The 18,949-nt window shown below is 40.8% G+C and overlaps 1 protein-coding gene across 3 annotated transcripts in view; it reads right to left on the reverse strand.

Annotated features, from left to right (window-relative positions):
* Nucleotides 1-18,949, reverse strand: part of ANXA4 (annexin A4) — a 70,930-nt gene that overhangs the window by 45,774 nt on the left and 6,207 nt on the right. For all 3 annotated transcript variants that reach the window (XM_043917550.1, XM_043917548.1, XM_043917549.1), the window contains exon 2: nucleotides 22-74. In XM_043917550.1, coding sequence (XP_043773485.1) covers nucleotides 22-24 — 3 coding nt within the window. In that variant the 5' untranslated portion in view covers nucleotides 25-74. The remainder of the gene's footprint in view (nucleotides 1-21; nucleotides 75-18,949) is intronic.

An 18,949-nucleotide genomic window follows, 5' to 3' on the forward strand; every position in this document is an offset into this window, starting at 1 on the left:
TGAAGCCCATCCCCAACTTACCATGATTATGACTCTATGTCAGGGTCACGGTTCGGTCAGTCAAGCAGAAGTTCCTGTGTGATAAAAGCAGAGGGGATGAGAGAACTGCCATTAAAATCATTAATCAAGATAACTCACAGTTTGTACAAAGTTAAGCCACAGGGAAATAACACCCAATTTCATCAAGAGGGCAGCTATTGATTAGCCAAAGAGACAAGAGCCAAGCTAATCATTAAAGAAAAACTGTTCTAAGAGGCAAGTGAATTATGCCAGACAGTCTCCTAGCTGCTCTTCTGCTTGGAGATAACACATTACAGATATGATTCCTCTTGCTTAGTTAGGGTGAGCTACATTACTTGAACTCAAGCCAAGCCTAGATTCTAAACTGGAAGTGTTAGTGGATGAGAAGAGGAGCTTCTTGGAGACAAAAGATAATCTGACTACATCAGGGGGAAAGTGTTGCACTCCAGCCTTTACCCTGAATGAGTCGTGTGTGTGTGTGTGTGTGTGTGTGTGTGTGTGTGCACGCGTGCGCATTTGTATATGATGTCAGGCCACTGGCCCAACTCACATTAGACCTTTCTTTTTCCCAATGGCCACTGTCACTGCCATCATCTCAGGACTTAAAGGTGCTTCTTCCCTTTAAGCTACAGCCTTACTCACTCAGTTTTGCCCTCGGTTCTTCAGCACCCCCTCCATCAAGAAGCCTTGAGCCATCACACATGTATTCAGTCATTTAGAATGCAAGAAATGTCTTTACTGTAGACGAGCCTCTGTGGGGCAGACCCACTGGCTTCCTGTTTTCCCATTCAAGCGAAAAGGCTCCTTTTCTGAGCATTTGGTGAGATCCTTGAACTCAAAGAATTACTCCAGAACCAGAAGCATGGGCATCACCTATGAGCTCTTTAAAATGCTGAATCCCAGGTCCCCACTCCAGACCAACTGCCAGAATCTGCATTTTAACAAGATTCCCAGAATATCTGTCTGCACAGTGGTTTGAAAATCACTGGCCTAGACAACCCTGTCAGGTTGTTGTTATTGTTTAGTCACTGAGTTGTGCCCGACTCTTTGCAACCCCATGGACTGGAGCCCTCCAGGCTCCTCTGGCTATGGGATTTCCCAGGCAAGAATACTGGTGTGGTTTTCTCCTGCAGGGGAATTTTCCTGACCCAGGGATTGAACACACACTTCCTGCATTGGCAGGTGGATTCTTTACCGCTGAGCCACCAGGGAAGCCCAATTCTACCAGGGAGCCTTGTTCTATCATTCCCCCAGAATAACTGCATCCTTCTTGGCCAACTTTATCACCGAGTCCTGTTGGGCCACAGTCACTCTTCATCTTCTACTTTCTGAGGCTCAGCTCCCTCTTCCTCGTTTCCCATCACTCACTGCAGACTTACTGCGTTTGACCAGGGGGTCAATCCCTTCCTGTGGGGAATGTCAACTGGCTCCGAGGCACAGCTTGAGCAAAGGTGCAGAGGTGGGGATAAGCCGTGGCTTCAGGGATGGCTTCAGGGACAATGAGACGGAGAGGCTGCTGGAGCAGACGGCTCCTTCCAGGGAAGGCTCAGAGATAACGAGTGGAAAAGCAGGCGGGGAATTGATTATTAAGGGCCCTGAATGTCCACCTGAGGAGTTTGACTTATAATGTAGGCAGTGGGGAAACAGCGAAAGGATTGGGTTTTGCACAGAAATAATGTAAGACAAAACATACTTTAGCAAGTTACTATACTAAGGGGTAGACTAGAGTCAAAGCCAAGGAGTCAGGAAGGCTTGAGATACTATTAAAACACAGGAACAAAGATCTATACTAAAATAGGCAAAGATCTGGGCAGTATGTGGCCCCTGGGACAGGATTTACAAATGACATTTTTGTAAGGAAGACATTATTGGATTTAGTGGCTCCTGAATTATCTGAATTTATACACTCAATCACTAAATATTCATAACACACTTCTATATCTCAGTCATTGTTTTAACTGATAGAGATAATATGGTGAATAAGACAAGAAACCTGCCTTCAAGGAGCTTACAGTGTTTCAGGAAAGACTGACAACAAATAAAGAGATGATTACATAAGACAGTATGACAAAAACCACTACAATATTGTAAAGTGATTAGCCTCCAACTAATAAAAATAAATGAAAAAACAAAAGAAAAAAAAAAGACAATTTGATACCAGTAAGATGAAAATACAATAGGATAATGGTATAGAACAAGGATCAACAAACTTCAGCTCAGGGGCCACATTCTTATTTTAAACAGTCTATCAGCTAAGAAACATTCCGCAAAGAGTCGGACATGACTGAGCAACTAAACAGAGAGAAACAGATATCTTAGGCTCAGGACAGGGCTCTTGAAGGTTTTAGGACATAGTTTTAGAGCAACTGAAAGAAAGCTGGTAACTCAACATAAGAGACTTTCCCCAAGGGAATACATATTCCTTTGCATAAGGGAATAATAACGCTGTAAATTGTTGTTTAGTCACTAAGTCAGGTCCGACTCTGCAACCCCATGGACTGTAACCCACCAGGCTTTTCTGTCCATGGAATTTTCCAGGCAAGAATACTGGAGTGGGTTTGCCATTTCCTACTCCAGGAAATTTTCCCGACCCAGGGATTGAACCCATCCATGCCTCCTGCTCAGCAGGTGGAATCTTTACCACTGAGCCACCTGGGAAGCCTTAAGCTATAAATAAGTTCAATCTATTTCAGGTTAAGATTACATGTACTTTCAGAAATAATTTACAATGAATTCATAAAGAAAAATTAGGTATGTCAAGAACACACCCCTATTATTTTTCTATAGAATGTTTAGGACAATTATTACACTACTCCACATACTGCCCTATTATATCACTGCCAGAAATTGGCAACCCAGTGAAGACTCAACCATAAAGTTTCTTAAGTCCTTACGGCAGACTGCAGATGCATGAACAAGGCCCACTCCTGATAACATTGCAGGAGGCCATGCAGACAGCAGTGTGATACATTCCTCCCCACCCACCCAGACTTTGGACAGCAGGCAAATGAGACCGACTAGTAAAATCAGTAAATAATCATGAAAACAATGATATGCAAACTCATCAAAGGAGGAAGAATGGCTCTCAAGATGAAATCAGCTGGCCAAAAGCTGTTAGACATATTTAAAGAAATATTCTGTCCAACAGCAATGCAAGCTCAACCCAAAACCATCACTGAGGTTTACTCTAAAATGTTTCTCAAAACCCTGGCCTCAAGAAAGGCTGGCATGGCCCCAGGATCAATGTTCCAGGCGTCAGACATTCCCCCACTGTGAAGATGAATTTTATCTATCTAAAACTCTTTACTCTGATTCCTTGATTGCCAAGGAACCTCAGGACTAGAGTTTGTCTTCCCATGTGGACTTACCTATAAAGTACTGCAGTATAAGGATTTTTTTCTAAGTAATAGTTATATTTTTCAATGTAAATAAATAAATTAACCATGTGTGCAAGCATGTGAGTGCCTATGAGTGGTAAGCCTATAAATACGAATCTGTCCTTAAGAGATGAATCCCTTCTGGATGTGCTAACAAATACAATTTCTCTGCTCTTGCCAGAGGTGACATCATGATGAATTCACCCCATGACCAGATGCTTTCTTTGAGACCCCAACTTAACTTGGTAGTTGGTCTCCATTCAGATGCACAACATTGACCCAAGACCGGCACTTCTTACCCTTCACTGTGAAGGGGTCTGATGGCCTTGTGACACATTCTTACACTGAATCCTTCTCCTCCCTGGAAGATCACATGTGAGTGACTCATTCACCATTTTTCTTTGGTACATGGTTTCACTTTAAATCCCAGAGGATGACAAATTTAAACTTTTAGTCTGTGTACTTGCGGAGAGTGCAACTGGGCCCCACCCAGGCACTAAAGGCTTTTTAAAACTGTCTATGAAATAGGAACATGAAAGCAACTCTTCTTCATTGGATTTTTGATTCTTCTAAAGTTAAAGGAAATTTTTTTGCCTGGATGGGGTTTTTTATTTTAAACATTTAATCCAAGCAAAGTGTGTAGGCTAAGTGAAGGCAAAGTTGAAGACTTGCTTGCTAAGCAATTCTTAGAGAAGAATCTCTTTCAACCCACCATCTGGCAAGTAACTTATGAACAGTCTTTTGTCCAAATTTTAGCCACTTATTCACGGCACTGTTGAAACAGTAATAATAACTTCAATCCACAAATAATTAAAAAACACATTTTACATATAATTTAAAACATCCCCACTCTTTCTCTACCATTCATTCCCACATCATGCCCAAGTCTATTCAAGTTTTCTTCGCCAATGATTCCTTTGTTCAAAAGGCAGAGAGAAGGAAGGAATAACATGTATTAAACACTCCTCTACATGACCTTAATCTACCTAATAACCTTTGCAGTCCTGACATTATCTCCACTTAACAAACCAGATGGATAATACAGTAATGAACGTTGTTTATGGCAATTTCTATATTGTATTAAGAGATAAGATTAGAAAAATAAAAAGAGTAATGAGATGGCCTTAATGATTGCTGGGAGAGCAGGCTGGGTCCTGCACTCTTAGTTTACTGTCTGCCCTCCTAAACATCTTTCTGCTTCACATTAATACCTCAGTTTCCCCATGCACAAATCAATGCATATGCTAATAAGTTTTATAAATATTTCTCTGGGTACTGTTTTCAAGTCTTCATAGTATAAAGTTTCAAATTTTCCTAAGTAATTTTCTCTCCTTATCTGAGTGACTCCAAGTGCCACCTGTTGACTAGAGATCTTTGGAATTCTGGTTGGCTGGCTTTTTGATGGTGGAGGTGTTTTTAAATTATTTTGTCTTTTAATTGCAGACAAATTGTTTGGACTCCCCTCCTCCTCGCAGGCTAGTTAGCATAGAAACAAGAAGCGATGCACTGGTAACACCAAGTACTGCTCTCAATCATGGAACTAGTAGGATAGTTTCACTGATGTTTCACGCTCAGTCATTCAACAATCATGAGCTGAATGCCTGCCCCAGGCCAGGTACCATTCTAGGTGCTAAAAGGCAACCTTAATCTCTCCACTAGTTACCTTCTTATCAAAAATTACCCCCTGTGCTTTGTCTGTTCAAGAGCAGCCTAACAGAAAAAAGTTGTGGCAGTGGTTGGCGAGAACGCTGCTGAACATCCTTCCCATTGCAAGGACTTACACCCTTTCTGAATGTTCATCTCCTAGCCTTGGGTCTCCTCCTTCTGGTCACGGGGCTCACTCCTCCAAAGGGGTAGCCTCTGTCACTGCTCAGTGGTTCAGCATCAGGAAAGTTGGCCTTGTATTCCTTGTTAGGTGTGCTGGAACTAGAGGGGCTTTATTTTTAAATAAGTATTTACTGACCATCTAGTTACACTGAGTGCTTAGGTGCTTTCTCATGGGCTTCCCTGGTGGCTTAGACAGTAAAGAATCTGCCTGCAATGTGGGAGACCTGGGTTCGATCGCTGGATTGGGAAGATTCTCCTGGAGGACGGCATGGCAACCCACTCTAGTATTATTGCCTGAGACTCACCACAGACAGAGGAGCCTGGCATGCTACAGTCCATGGGGTCGCAAAGAGTTGGACATGACTGAACGACTAAGCACACAGGTGATTTATCAACACTATATTGCTTCCCCTTCTCACTGTCCAGTGAATTGGGTGAGATAACTTAAATTTGAGAAAAGTTAAGCATAATGCTGGAGAAGGCAATGGCAACCCACTCCAGTACTCTTGCCTGGAAAATCCCATGGACGGAGGAGCCTGGTAGGCTGCAGTCCATGGGGTCGCTAGGAGTCAGACACGACTGAGTGACTTCACTCTCCCTTTTCACTTTCATGCATTGGAGAAGGAAATGGCAACCCACTCCAGTGTTCTTGTCTGGAGAATCCCAGGGACAGGGGAGCCTGGTGGGCTGCCATCTAGGGGGTCGCACAGGGTCGGACACGACTGAAGCGACTTAGCAGCAGCAGCAGCAGCAGCAAGCATAATGCTCAAAGTCTCTCATGTAGTAGGTGGTAGGAGCTGTGTTTTCAGTCACAGCCATTACTCTAGAGATCTTCATGCTATACCATGCTAAATGCATGTGTCTTTACATACGTGTATAATTATACACTAAGGCCAGTGTCAGTGATAGAAGCTTTTAGGAGTAACAATGGAATCAAAACTTCAAATTGTCCCATCTTTTGCTGAGCTAAATGCTTTCTTTTTCTTTGTATCTTTAACAAGCTGGATGAAAAAAACCAAAACAACAACAAAAAAACTCCTCCCGAACCTATCTGCTGAACACCGGACTCCACTTTGACAGACAGCGCCCAATCAAGAGTGGTGGCTCTTTGAAGAGAGCATGTTTCTAACCCTACATGCCCCTGCCCTAGTTCAGCCATCCAACCTTTCCAGTGGAAGAACAAGGCAACATGGCTCTGCGACAGTGTCTCTTGGAGCCAACACACGGTCAGAGTCGTGTCATCTCCAGCTGAGCGGTACTCAGTGTTTCCATCCAAACTCCGTCCAGGCACATTCTGTGCCCCTCCCCTCCATGACAGGGCCGAGCATCCTGTACGCAGTTGGATGGGTTCCACCCACAATCGGAAAGTACCCTCGGTGCTGCCCACTTCAGAGACTGACTGAAGCACCACGCCACGGAGACGTGGCTAGAAATAATGGAACAGCTTGATTATGTTTATCCTAACATCAGCAATATTTAGACTGTCCAGGGTACACCAGTAGGGAGAGAAAGAAGGGCTGCTAGGAATAACTCTTTCAGCTTATGCTATGAACCGAAAACAGCACGGGCTTTCATTCAAAGTCTAACATGGGGTTTGGCGCAGCTCTGACATGTTTGCTCAAGCCCCAGATGGCAGTTTACTTACACGATTAGAGGCAGAGCCCCTCCAGTCCTGAAACACAGCTATTCTTTTGATCTCTGAGTTGATTTTCCCTTAATTCAGATCAAAACGTCTAGCAAACAGCTGAGAGAGCAATTCCCAGGCTGTGCTGTAACTACACAAAGAAAGCAGGAGTAGAGATGGAGTGGAAACGCCTGCCCGAGAAAGAGTTCATTGCCACCACGGGTTGTTAAGAGTAGAGAAGGCTACAGACAGCGCCCAGCCCCACCCTCCCTGGAGACGGGAAACAGCCCTGTCTACACGTTAAGTGGTAGACCTGCCTCTGGGGAACATGTGCGATAATAACGTGTGCATTCACTCTCTGACCCAAGGTCTGGCAGGTGCTAGTAGCACGGGTGGGACAGGTTCCCACTAGCGAGGGAGAATCCATGCCGCCCCTCTAATAGGAAACAGCAATGGGAAGGTCCAAACCTGAGGGTGGTGTGGCCAACGCCACAGCCTAGCCGCCCATTTCAGACAGACAGGACCTCCTCCTTCCTTGGAGCCATCCTTCCTCTGACACCATCGTTCCTCTGTAACCAAGATGCTGAAGCCCAGAGGCCAACCATTTGGGTTTATAACTCTCCCACACATACTTCCTCACTGTGTGATTTGGAGTAAATTATAATCTCTCTGTATCTCAATGAGTTTCCTCATTGATAACATGGAATTAATAATAACAGTAACTTCATAGGGAGGGTTGTGGCAAAGATGAATCAAGTTATTGCATCATATCAAGTACTTAGAATCTCACACATGTTACGTACTCAGCAAATGTTAGCTATTCTTTTTATTACTATTCTCTCCGAGTAACCTTTATCCACCACATACACATATTCCAACACACCAGTTTAACGAACTGTTTTAGGGGTGGGTTACCAACTCCACCCATATTAAAAATATCTGTGGTGTACAGAGTTCAGGCTTTTACATCTACAACTGTTCAAACCAGATTTCCCTTAGGATCCTTTTGGCCACCAAGTTGATGGGGTCCTCTGTGTGTGTCTGTCCTCCGACATCATCATTGTTCTCAGAGTTGTCTGAATTCTAAGACAGCATCTTCCCTGGAATCTGCTCACCAGACTCCCATCCTAGGCCCCTACTTTCTTGCTCTTAATTCTTAGCAGTGCCTTGCACACAGTGGAGCTGTAAGAAATGCCTGTTGACTTTAACTGAACTGGCTGCTCCTGTAGCCATAGGACTATGTTAACTGCCTTGGCTCCTCCACCTTCCAGAAGGCCTAGTCTCCAAGAAGTGCTCTCTTCCCCAGGGCGTCTCCTCCTCTTGCCTTGTTTCTGGGCCCCCTGGTACTCTCTAACGAAGCATTAGCATATATTCAATTACTCCAGTCCCACTGGGGTTTACTTTCTAACCACAGAGGAAAATATATTCTCTATCTTGAAATCTTAAGGTAGGCAGAGATTTCTTAGGACACAAAACAGCACAAGCTATAAAAGTCAATATAAGTAAGATTCAGCAAAATTAAAAAAGATTTGTTCAGTAAAAGACACTATTAGAAAAGTGTCTTTTATTCTCACTAAAAGAAAATTAACAGAAAAGCCACAGATTGGGGGAAAATATTCACAACATGTATATCGGATAAAGGAACTTGAGCTGAGAATATATAAAGAACTAAAAGTTGTAACACAAAGATGAACAAGGCAAGTTTTTAAATGGGCCAAAGGCTTAAGACACTTCACAAAAGAAAACATATGAATGATCAGTAAGTATATGAAAAGGTGCCTGTTATTGGTTATGAAGAAAACACAAATTAAAACCAAAATAAGATACCATTCACATCCCTTAAAATGGTAAAAAAAAAAAGAAAAAAGAAAAAAAAAGGGAAGAAACAAAAAGTAGACACCATTAAATGTTAGAGAGGGACTTCCCTGGTGGTCCTGTGGTTATGAATCCGCCTTCCAAAGAAGGGGACACAGGTTTGATCCCTGTGTACAACTCCACATGCTGTTGGGCAACCAAACCGGTGCAGCGCAACTACAGAAATGCCCATGCACCACAAAGACCCAGCACGGTGAAAAGTAAGTTTAAAAATAAATAAATAAATGTTAGAGAAGAGGTAGAACAACTGAAACTTTCAAACACTGTAAACCCGAGAGAACTATTTGGCAGTTTCTGTTAAGGTTAAACATGAATCTACCCTTTGACTCAGCAATTCCACTTTATTTACCTAAGATAAGTGAAAACCCATATCCACAAGAAAACGTGGGCAAGAGTGTTCACATGGGCTGTACTCACACGAACTGCTGCAACTGGAGACAACTCAAATGCCCATCAACAGATAAATGGACAAACAGATTGCAGAATAGTCATGCAATGGAGTACTTTTTGCAAACGACTGACACAGTGATAACACAAGTGAATCTCTAAAACATTATTCTGAGTGAATGAAGCAAAAAAAAAAAAACTAATGAATAATGCCAGAAAGCACAAAAGTGGTTGCCTAGAGTCAGGGATTGGAGGTAATGGTGAGGTGAAGGGGGGGGGCATACCTGCACAGGAGTGTGAGGGAAGGAACTTTAGGGTGTGACTGAAATGTTCCTCATCTTGATTGAGGCAGTGGTACCCAACTGTATACATTTTTCAAAATACATTGAACTCACTTCACACCCATTAGGATGGCTACTATTAAAACAAAACAAATCAGAAAATAACAAGTGTCAGTGAAGATATGGAGAAACTGGATCCCATGTGTACTGCTGGTAGGAGTGTAAAATAGTATAGCCACTATAGAAAACAGCATGGTACTTCCTTTAAAAGTTAAAAATATAATAATTACTATGTGATACAGCAATTCCATTTATGGGTATATATTCCAGGTATATACAATCTGGAGATACATACATACATATTAATATACATAGTCTTTCCAAAGACTCAATGGGACTCAATGAGATATTTGTACACCCACGTTCATAGCAGGATTATTCAAAATAGCCAAAAGATGGAAGCAACCTATGTGTCAACTGATAGATGAACGCATAAACAAAATGTGGTACATACAACAGAATATTATTCAGCCTTGAAAAGAAATTTGACACAGACTTGGAGGACATTATGCTAAGTGAAATAACCAGACACAAAAAGATCACTACAATATGATTCCACTTATATTGAGAACTTAGAGTAGTCAAACTCATGTAGGATGGTAGTGCCGGAGGTGGAAGAAGGGGCGAGAAGGAATTATAGTCTAGCAGGTATAGAATTTCAGTTCCACAAGAAGAAAAGCGTGGTAGTGATGGTTGCAAAACAATGTAGCTGTAATCACACCACCAAACTGAATGCTTAGAAATAGTTAAAATGGTAAGTTTTATCTTATGTGTATTTTACCACAATTTTTAAAAATAATTTTTATAGTATTCTTGCCTGGAAAATCCCATGGACAGAGGAACCTGGGAGGCTACAGTCCATGGGGTTGCAAAAGAGTCGGACACGACTTAATGACTAAATGATAACAACAAACAACAATTACGAAGAAAAATAAAATTTTAAAAATAAAATAAAAAGAAGCAATTTTTAAAAGTGAACTCCTTAAAATAAACACCACCTCACTGAACTAAGCACTTAAGATCTGTGCATTTTATCATATGTAAATAATACTTCAATACAATAATAAACATGTCTACAGCCAAAAGTATGTGATTAAAATAATACACAGGCATACAGCTTTGCAGGCTGAGGGTGGCCTCTCAGGTAAAGCCTGCCGCTCTGAGTCTTCCTTTAGCAATGTCCTCTCAAAGGTAAAATCCAACTCAGTGGAATCCAAAAATCCATACAGCTTTTGCATAGCATCATGGGTAAAGCCACATCTCCTCAGGGATAACGGCTATTCAAAGAGAAAAATCTGTCCAGCATAGTTAAGCTTTGCCACAGGTTACACTGTTTTTTCCACTCCATTTCCCAAGTTACTTTAAAATCAGAGGCCCTCAAAGAAACGTGAAAGGTCACTTAATTCCATTTTCCTCTTTCAAAAACACCGTAAGTAAACTATTCTGGGCAAGTAAGACTCTAAGACAGGAACCCCACTAACTGTTCACATAGCAACCCCAACCAGTTGATCATATGCTACTGGTGTTGGTCTCCAGTTCTTGTCTCTTTTACCACTAGAGTTTCTGTATGTCCACCTGTACCCAGGTCACCCGGATCCCTCCTTATGAATCATAAACTATAGGCGACCATATCCTGAGACCCCAGTTCCAAGGCAGACTAGTACTCTTGATTTTCTCTCTTGTCTCAGCCAGCCCAGGTCTCAGGGGTAAAGAAGAAGAGCACCTCATCAGAAAAAGGAAACCTGAATCTAACGTCTGGTCTTTTTTTATAATCTGTCCCAGAGAAACTAAAGTCCACTCCATCTTTCTTTACAGAATTCTTGTGAGGCTGGAAGGAGGAGACAGACAGGATCTGAATGAGAAACTCAAGTACCAGAGGGGAATGACTGGCAAAGAGGTGGTGAGTGGCCAGGCTTCCTATTGTCCTGTTAGGTTTTATTTGCCTACAGGTAGGAAAACAGTTATTACATAGCCCAGGCTTTTCCTCACCAACACTACCACTTCCATTTGCCACAAGGGAAGAAAACTCCCTTCCCAAATGAGCAGGAAAAGCAGCTGAGTTGTCTTCATAGATTTACACTGCTTTGACCCTGGCAATCTGGAATCAGCCGGAAAAGAAACATGGCTCTCTTAAAATGTCACGTTTTCTTCTGGCGCTGCCCATGCCCTGTAAATACTGGAGATCTAGCTCTGTGGGTGACTCTCTCTCCCCCTGGATCAGCCACTCCTTCCGTGGACCAGAGCAGGGATCTATTTTCAAATTTTTCCTGCGTTCATGCTGACTCTGGCCAAAGAATACAAAAACAGAACTGTTAGAATTCTTCCATGGTGGATGTCTGATTCACATAGGGAACTTGCTATTTCTGATGCAGCCTCTCCCCCCTTTTTTTTTTTTTCATGAAAAACCTCACGAAGGCAAAGGAGGGCCACGGAAGAAACTCGTGACAAAATCCAAAGGACTAGGACTGACATGAGACAAGATCAGAAGCTGAAAGGAACTGAAACTAACTAGAGGCAGATGGCATGAACGTGTGTGTAAGAGACACAGAGAGAGAGCCAGAAAGAGGGGGAGTGTGAGATGAGTGACATGTCTCCATCAGCTCAGTGGGGAATCCCTCCAGAAAACCCCAGCCCAGCCCACCCACTTGAGCTGAGGAGCTGTGGGGTGGACCCTTTACTGACCCTAATAATTCCCCAAGCCAGACAAGAAGCAGAGTAGATGCAGGTAAAGGTGACCAAAGAAAAGAATCCTGGTGGAAAGGCATCCCTTATGTATCAAAGAACCAGGCATTGGGGATAGGAAAAGATGCCATCTCAGAGAGGCAGAGGGAAACGGGGAAAACCAGTAAGAAACAGGAATTGGACTGAGTGCTGTGTGAACAATTTCTCTTCTGCTTAAAGCTGATGCCAACACGAAAAGGACTCCGGTGTTCTGTCCACCGTTCCTTTGACAGACACAGTCTGCACCTGTGTTGCGCAACATGGTAGCCACAAGCTGCCAAGCAGTTACTGAGTAACTGAAATGCAGCTAGTGCAACACAGAAAATAACTCAATTTGAATTTGAATTCCATTTAAAATTGAAGCAGTATAAAATATTTTTTCGTAACACAGGACAGCAGCATTTTTTGGTGGGGCCACGATTCACTGTAACCGTTACACTGTGCGGTGTGCTTGTCAGCCACATTGCATCTTTTCTAGTATTACACTGAATCACAGCACCAATCCACTTGCTGTCAACATATTGATTCACTTTGATATCATCTATGCATTAATGCAACATTTTGAATGTGTTTATTTGAATATGTTCTACAGACAGCATGAATTACAGTGATACCTATATAAATTGTAATTCATAATTATATTTAAATACTTTAATTATAACATTTTCTAGTGTGAAAAAATAACAATGAACACTTTTAAAATTTTTAAAAGAAGGTGGCTTACTGATGTGGAATTGAGTGAAGAGGCAGAAGCACTGTGACTGGTACAGTAAGGAAAAAGAGATTCAATTTGCATAAGAGTAAACTAATTGGACAGGTACAGTTTTTTAAAATATAAATTTATTTATTTTAATTGGAGGCTAATTACTTTACAATATTGTAGTGGTTTTGCCACACATTGACATGGACCTGCCACGGGTGTACATGTGTTCCCCATCCTGAATCCCCCTCCGACCTCCCTCCCCATCCCATCCCTCTGGGTCATCCCAGTGCACCAGCCCCGGGCACCCTATCTCATGCATCGAACCTGGACTGGTGATCCGGACAGGTGTAGTTTTAATCAGCACCATCTTATAGAAAAACTCGAACGGACTTTCTCTCCAACCCAGTGCTTTGGATCTATTGGGTAGGATAATCGATAATATTCATTTCACCTGTCTAGTTTTTTTTTTTAAATGTGACTATTAGATGATTCAAACTTACATTTATGGCTCATTTTATATTTCTATCACATAGCACTGATCTACACATATCTTGTGTAAAAATAATTTTAAAATTTCTTCTTTATTTTTAATTGGAGGCTAACAGCTTTACAAGGTTGTATTGGTTTCTAGGGCACAGTCGTGCAAATCAGCTCTAAGTGTGTGTGTGTGTATACATCCCCTCCCTTTTGAGCCTCCCTCCCGCCCTCCCCCCCACCATCCGGCCCCTCTAGGTTGCCAGAGAGTTCCAGGCTGGGCTCCCTGTGTTTTATAGCAACTTCCCACTAGCTCTCTAGTTTACACATGCAAGTGTATATACGCAATGCTACTCTCTCCATTCAACCAACCCTCTCCTTCCCCTGTTGCATCTACAAGTTTGTTCTCTACGTCTGTGTCTCTATTCCTGCCCTGCAAATAGGTTCATTAGTACCATTTTCCTAGATTCCATATATATGTGTTAATATAGGATACTTGTTTTACTCTTTCTTGACTTACTTGACTCTGTTTAAGAGGCTCTGGGTTCATTCACCTCAATTCAACTGACATATCTGTTCCTTTTTATGGTTAATAATAATTATTATAGCTACTGTTGAGCATATACTTTATTGTGTCAGACATTGTTCTAAACACTTTACATGAATAATTATCTCAGAAATCTCTTTTAAATCTCATCAAAATTATTTATCTTCTTGGTGACTTCATTTCCCCCATTTTTTTTTTTTTAAAGAAAGAAAAACACAGTATGGATCTATGACAAAAGAACGAAAGCCTTGGAATGTGTAAAGGCAATGCTTATCCCTGAAAATAATTCACTTAATTATTCAGAAGAAACATTCAGGGAGCCATCGGGCATCCTCAATATTTGACGGAAGAATAGCAGTCTAAATAGGAGGAGAAAAATGATTAGTATAACACCAAGAAATCCTTTGAGACTAAAGATTTTGGCTTAAGCATTCTGTATTCAGAACATTAAGGCCAAGGTTAATTTTCTACAATCACCCTTTTCCTCCTTCCCAAATAGAAAGGGACTTGATTTTTAAAACGCTTATGTGTATTTAAGAGGGCTTACCAAATCTAATATTAATATAAGAAGGTTTACCAAATATTTAAATAATATTCTTTTCACTACTGTTTGGTTTCAACTATTCCCCCTTCCCCAAAATAGAATCCTCCAGCAAGAGTCCTTCTTAAAGAAATGAAGCATCTGCGGAGATCATGAAAAATTTAATATTAACACCTCGAGAGATCATAGAAAACAGATAATACTGGTTAGCTTAAAAAAAAAACAAAACTCTTTACTTTTTTATAAAATGTATATAGCAGAAAATTTATTATTTGGTTTATTTCTGTTTTAGCAACCTCAGGATTTTGTGGTTGTAACAATGAAATATGGATTTGGGATAGTTAGCATTAATTTTATCTGTCACTATCAACCTCTTTTTCCCTCCAGTCATTATTGTTTAAGTTGCCTGCCTGATCTGATAAACTTGTTTCCTAAACCCAGCAAGCATGTGGGAACAGGCAGAATGTTCCACTGCAGTGCTGAGAATTATGGCTCTTTCCTACAAAAGAAAAAGATCGACTTTCACAGGATTTTAGAGACTATAAGGCCTTTAGCAATCACATCTATTTCCCCCGTTCATTATATTTTATAAATTATTAAATCAAATCTAAGCACTGAAAAAGCCATTTTAAAACAGTGTAAACATACCATCTACTTTCACTTTTTGTGTGTTCCAATCTTTTGGCAGTTGTAATCACAGTATGTATATCATTTTATGTTCTACTCTCTCCTCTTAATTTTCCTAATTTTACACAATCATCACATTTATTATTTTATTAAATTTATATTCTTCCATTGTATTGATACATTATAACTTATTCAATGTCCCTACTATTTGGTTATTCAGGTTTTTTTATGATATGACTACAATCTTCATAATTAGCTTTGTAGATTTTGTTCTTCTTTTGACCTATTCCTAGTGATACCAATACCTGGATAATTATGAATATTTCCTGTTGTCCTCCAAATTTACAAGGATATTCAATTCTCAGCCAGTCAAAACACGTTCATTTGCTATACTTATTTATTATTTAATGTTTAGGTGTAAGACTGAGCCTTATCATAGGTTTAACTTCTTTGAATAAACACTGAATCATCTCTCTTTCTACTTATACACTTTTTTGTGAATTATCTGCTTGCATTTTTGCCCATTTTAGGGATCCTGATGCTTTGCTAGCACATTTCTAGGAATTATGCACATATTATAGAACTTAATCTTTTATACCCAGAATTTATTATTATGCATTTTTCCAATTTCATATTTTCCTTTTAGTAGAGTCAAACTTTGGGAGAAAATTTTTAAATCATATCTATCCATCTTTTCCTTTGTATTGCTCCCTCTTCTTATTACCTCAATGGTTACAAAAGTCTCTTTTTTGATGAAATGTTGATAACCGTTGAGCTGGATGATGAATAGGTACATTAGGTCTCCTTTTACTATTCTGCCACTTTGGGTGTATGTTGGGAAAAGTTTATAATAAAAAAAGTTTGTTTTTAAGTAGCTCATTCCCACTGCTAGAATATCACTTTATTTTATTTCTGCCAGTTTTTCTCCCACGTCTTCCATATTCCAGTTGAGGAAACTCTTGCCCAGGAGGTTAAAGCAACTCTCTTACTATATGACTCATCTTGCTTCCCACCCACTAAACTTAGCCACAGCATCTTCTGTTTTGGGCCCAGGGAAAACACCCAATGACAAGGCTATTTGGAAAGAGCTAGAATTCAGTTTAAGAAAATTTGGCTGGAAGATCCTAAGTAGCTGGTGCTTTATTCCTGCAAGGTTACTCCAACCCTGCCCCACTCGTGAGCCACGATAAGACCAGGGGTGTGCTGATAAACTTAACAGCTGGCTCTCCAAGGAAAGAAAACCCTGATTTGTAGCCATTTCTTTGGTGTAAATATTTTCAACATGATCCATTTCAAGTTACTTATGTGGTGTCACTGAACTTAGAGTTGGTAATCAGTAGACAACGGTATGCCATTATACAGTATTTCCACCACACAGACGCAAGAGACGTAAAGAACTTCAAGAACATATGTAACAGTAAAAAGTGGTAAAATAATTAGAAAGTGATGGGGTGTTTTCAATATAATTTACTGATAAATATTTCTACCTTAATATAATTCATTTAATCCTAAATTCATTTAATTTTTAAAAATGGCTATATTTAACAATTAGTTTGAAAAAACCCTGAACATTTAACAGTCATTTCTGATGAATTTTCCACGTGGCTCAGTGGTAAAGAATCCATCCGCCAATGTATGACATGCAGGAGACATGAGAAGATCCCCAGGAGGAGGAAATGGCAACCCACTCTAGTATTCTTGCCTGGAAAATCCCATGGACAGAGGAGCCTGGTGGGCTACAGTCCATGGAGTTGCAGAGTTGGACATGACTGAACGACTGAGCATGCACTCTGATGGGTTGGTATGAGAATGCCCCAAGACACCACTGGAGGACAGTAACAGAAGCAGGATATTTTTTCAAAAAACTGGGTTAAAAAAAATGACAAAATTTACCATTTTAATAGTTTTTAATAGTTGAGAGTATCTCTTCCCCATTGCTAGAATATTTGCTTTATTTTATTCCTATTTTCTATGTTTTATTCTATTTATCTTATTTCATTTCAAAATTCAGTGGCATTGATTACATTCACAATGTTGTACAACTATTACCACTATCCATTCCCAGAACTTCTCCATCATCCCACAAAGAAACTTTCTACTCATTAAATAATAACTCAACATTTCTTCCTTACCCCAGACTCTGCAAACCATCATTCTGTTTTCTGTCTCTATGAATTTGAATTTTACCTTATATAGGTGGAACGATATATTTGTTCTTTTGTGTCTGGATTATTTCACTTGGCATAATGTTCTCAAAGTTCAACTATGTTTCAGTGCCTATCAGAAATTTCACTCTTTCTTAAGGTAAAAGCAGGGTTTTAAGACCAATATTTAAGGCCACCATGAATGCTCAGCATGGAGGGAGAGTGTGCGGGTGTTGCACCATCTTCTCACCTCTGAAGTATAAACCTTCCTCAGATTCACCAACATACAGAAAACCCAGGGAATCAAGTCCACCCAAAGCATGGCCCCAGTGAGGAGGTCACAGGCAGCTTTAATAGGGAGCACGAAAGAATCTGAAAAAGGTAGAAGATCCCATGTGCATGATTAAAATTCCCCTATGTTTATATTTTGACTATATCCAGACCAGTATTTCAACCTAAAAGAAGTTCATACAACTAAGTGGTTGTGAAAGCATGGTTCCATGACCAGGAACATCACCATCAACTGGGAATTTGTTACAAGTGTAAATTCATAGGCCCAGCGTCAGACATACAGAATCCAAAACTCGGGAAGTGGAGTTGAGAGGCTCCCCCACATAATTCTGATGCATTCTCAGATTTGAGAACTACTGCTCTAAAGTAATGATTCTGGATTCCAACTACAGATACCTAAAAGGTTCCCAAACCACCCCATGGGCATAAGTGTAGGTTCTTATTCATGATCCTTCACCAACAGTAAGTTAATGGGGACTCTCTGGTGGTCCAGAGGTTAAGACTTTGCCTTCCAATGCAGGGGGTATGTGTTGCATCCCTGGTGGGGAAGCTAAGAGCCCAAATGCCTCTGCGCCAAAAAACCAAGAACAAAAGTAATAACGTTAACAAAAGTCAATAAAGACTTTAAAAAATGGTCCATATTAAAAAAATCTTAAAAAGAATAAGGTAATGGGGAAAAAACAAGCAAACTTTTATTAATATAAGGGGGAGTCATAACATTAACATCTTTTAATATGTTATACACATGCATATGTATAGTTATGCATAAATATGACTCAGGATATGTGTCTGCCAAAGATTATTTGAATAGTAGAGTTCTCAATGGAGAAGGCAATGGCACCCCACTCCAGTACTCTTTTGCCTGGAAAATCCCATGGACAAAGGAGCCTGGCAGGCTTCAGTCCATGAGGTCGGTAAGAGACAGACACGACCGAGCGACTTCACTTTCACCTTTCACTTTCATGCATTGGAGAAGGAAATGGCAACCCACTCCAGTATTCTTGCCTGGAGAATCTCAGGGACGGGGGAGCCTAGTGGGCTGCCGTCTATGGGGTCGCACAGAGTCGGACATCACTAAAGCGACTTAGCAGCAGCAGCAGCAGAGTTCTCAAAACCATCTATTGCAAGCACACCTTACTCCTGGCAGGCCTGATCTGTTAATTTACAAGATCTGTGAAACCCCAGATTCCAGTCTTCTCCCACGTTTGAGTGTTGGCCTAGGCTGTAAGGCACGCATTCAGTCCAGGAGATAGCAGGCTACGAATTCACAACAAGGGCAGAGCTGCAGTCCTTGCTTCAAGAACTAACCCCACCTGTGGGAGCCAGTTTATTCTGGCATCAAGCTGAGGCAGACTATTGTGCAAGATTTCTGCCAGGATTAGCAATAGTATCAATCTCTATTACACCCTCCTTCCTCATTGAGAGAGCCTTCATGAGTTGAGGGCCTGA

Source organism: Cervus elaphus, chromosome 11, assembly GCF_910594005.1.
Source record: "Cervus elaphus chromosome 11, mCerEla1.1, whole genome shotgun sequence".
NCBI classification, from domain to species: domain Eukaryota; kingdom Metazoa; phylum Chordata; class Mammalia; order Artiodactyla; family Cervidae; genus Cervus; species Cervus elaphus.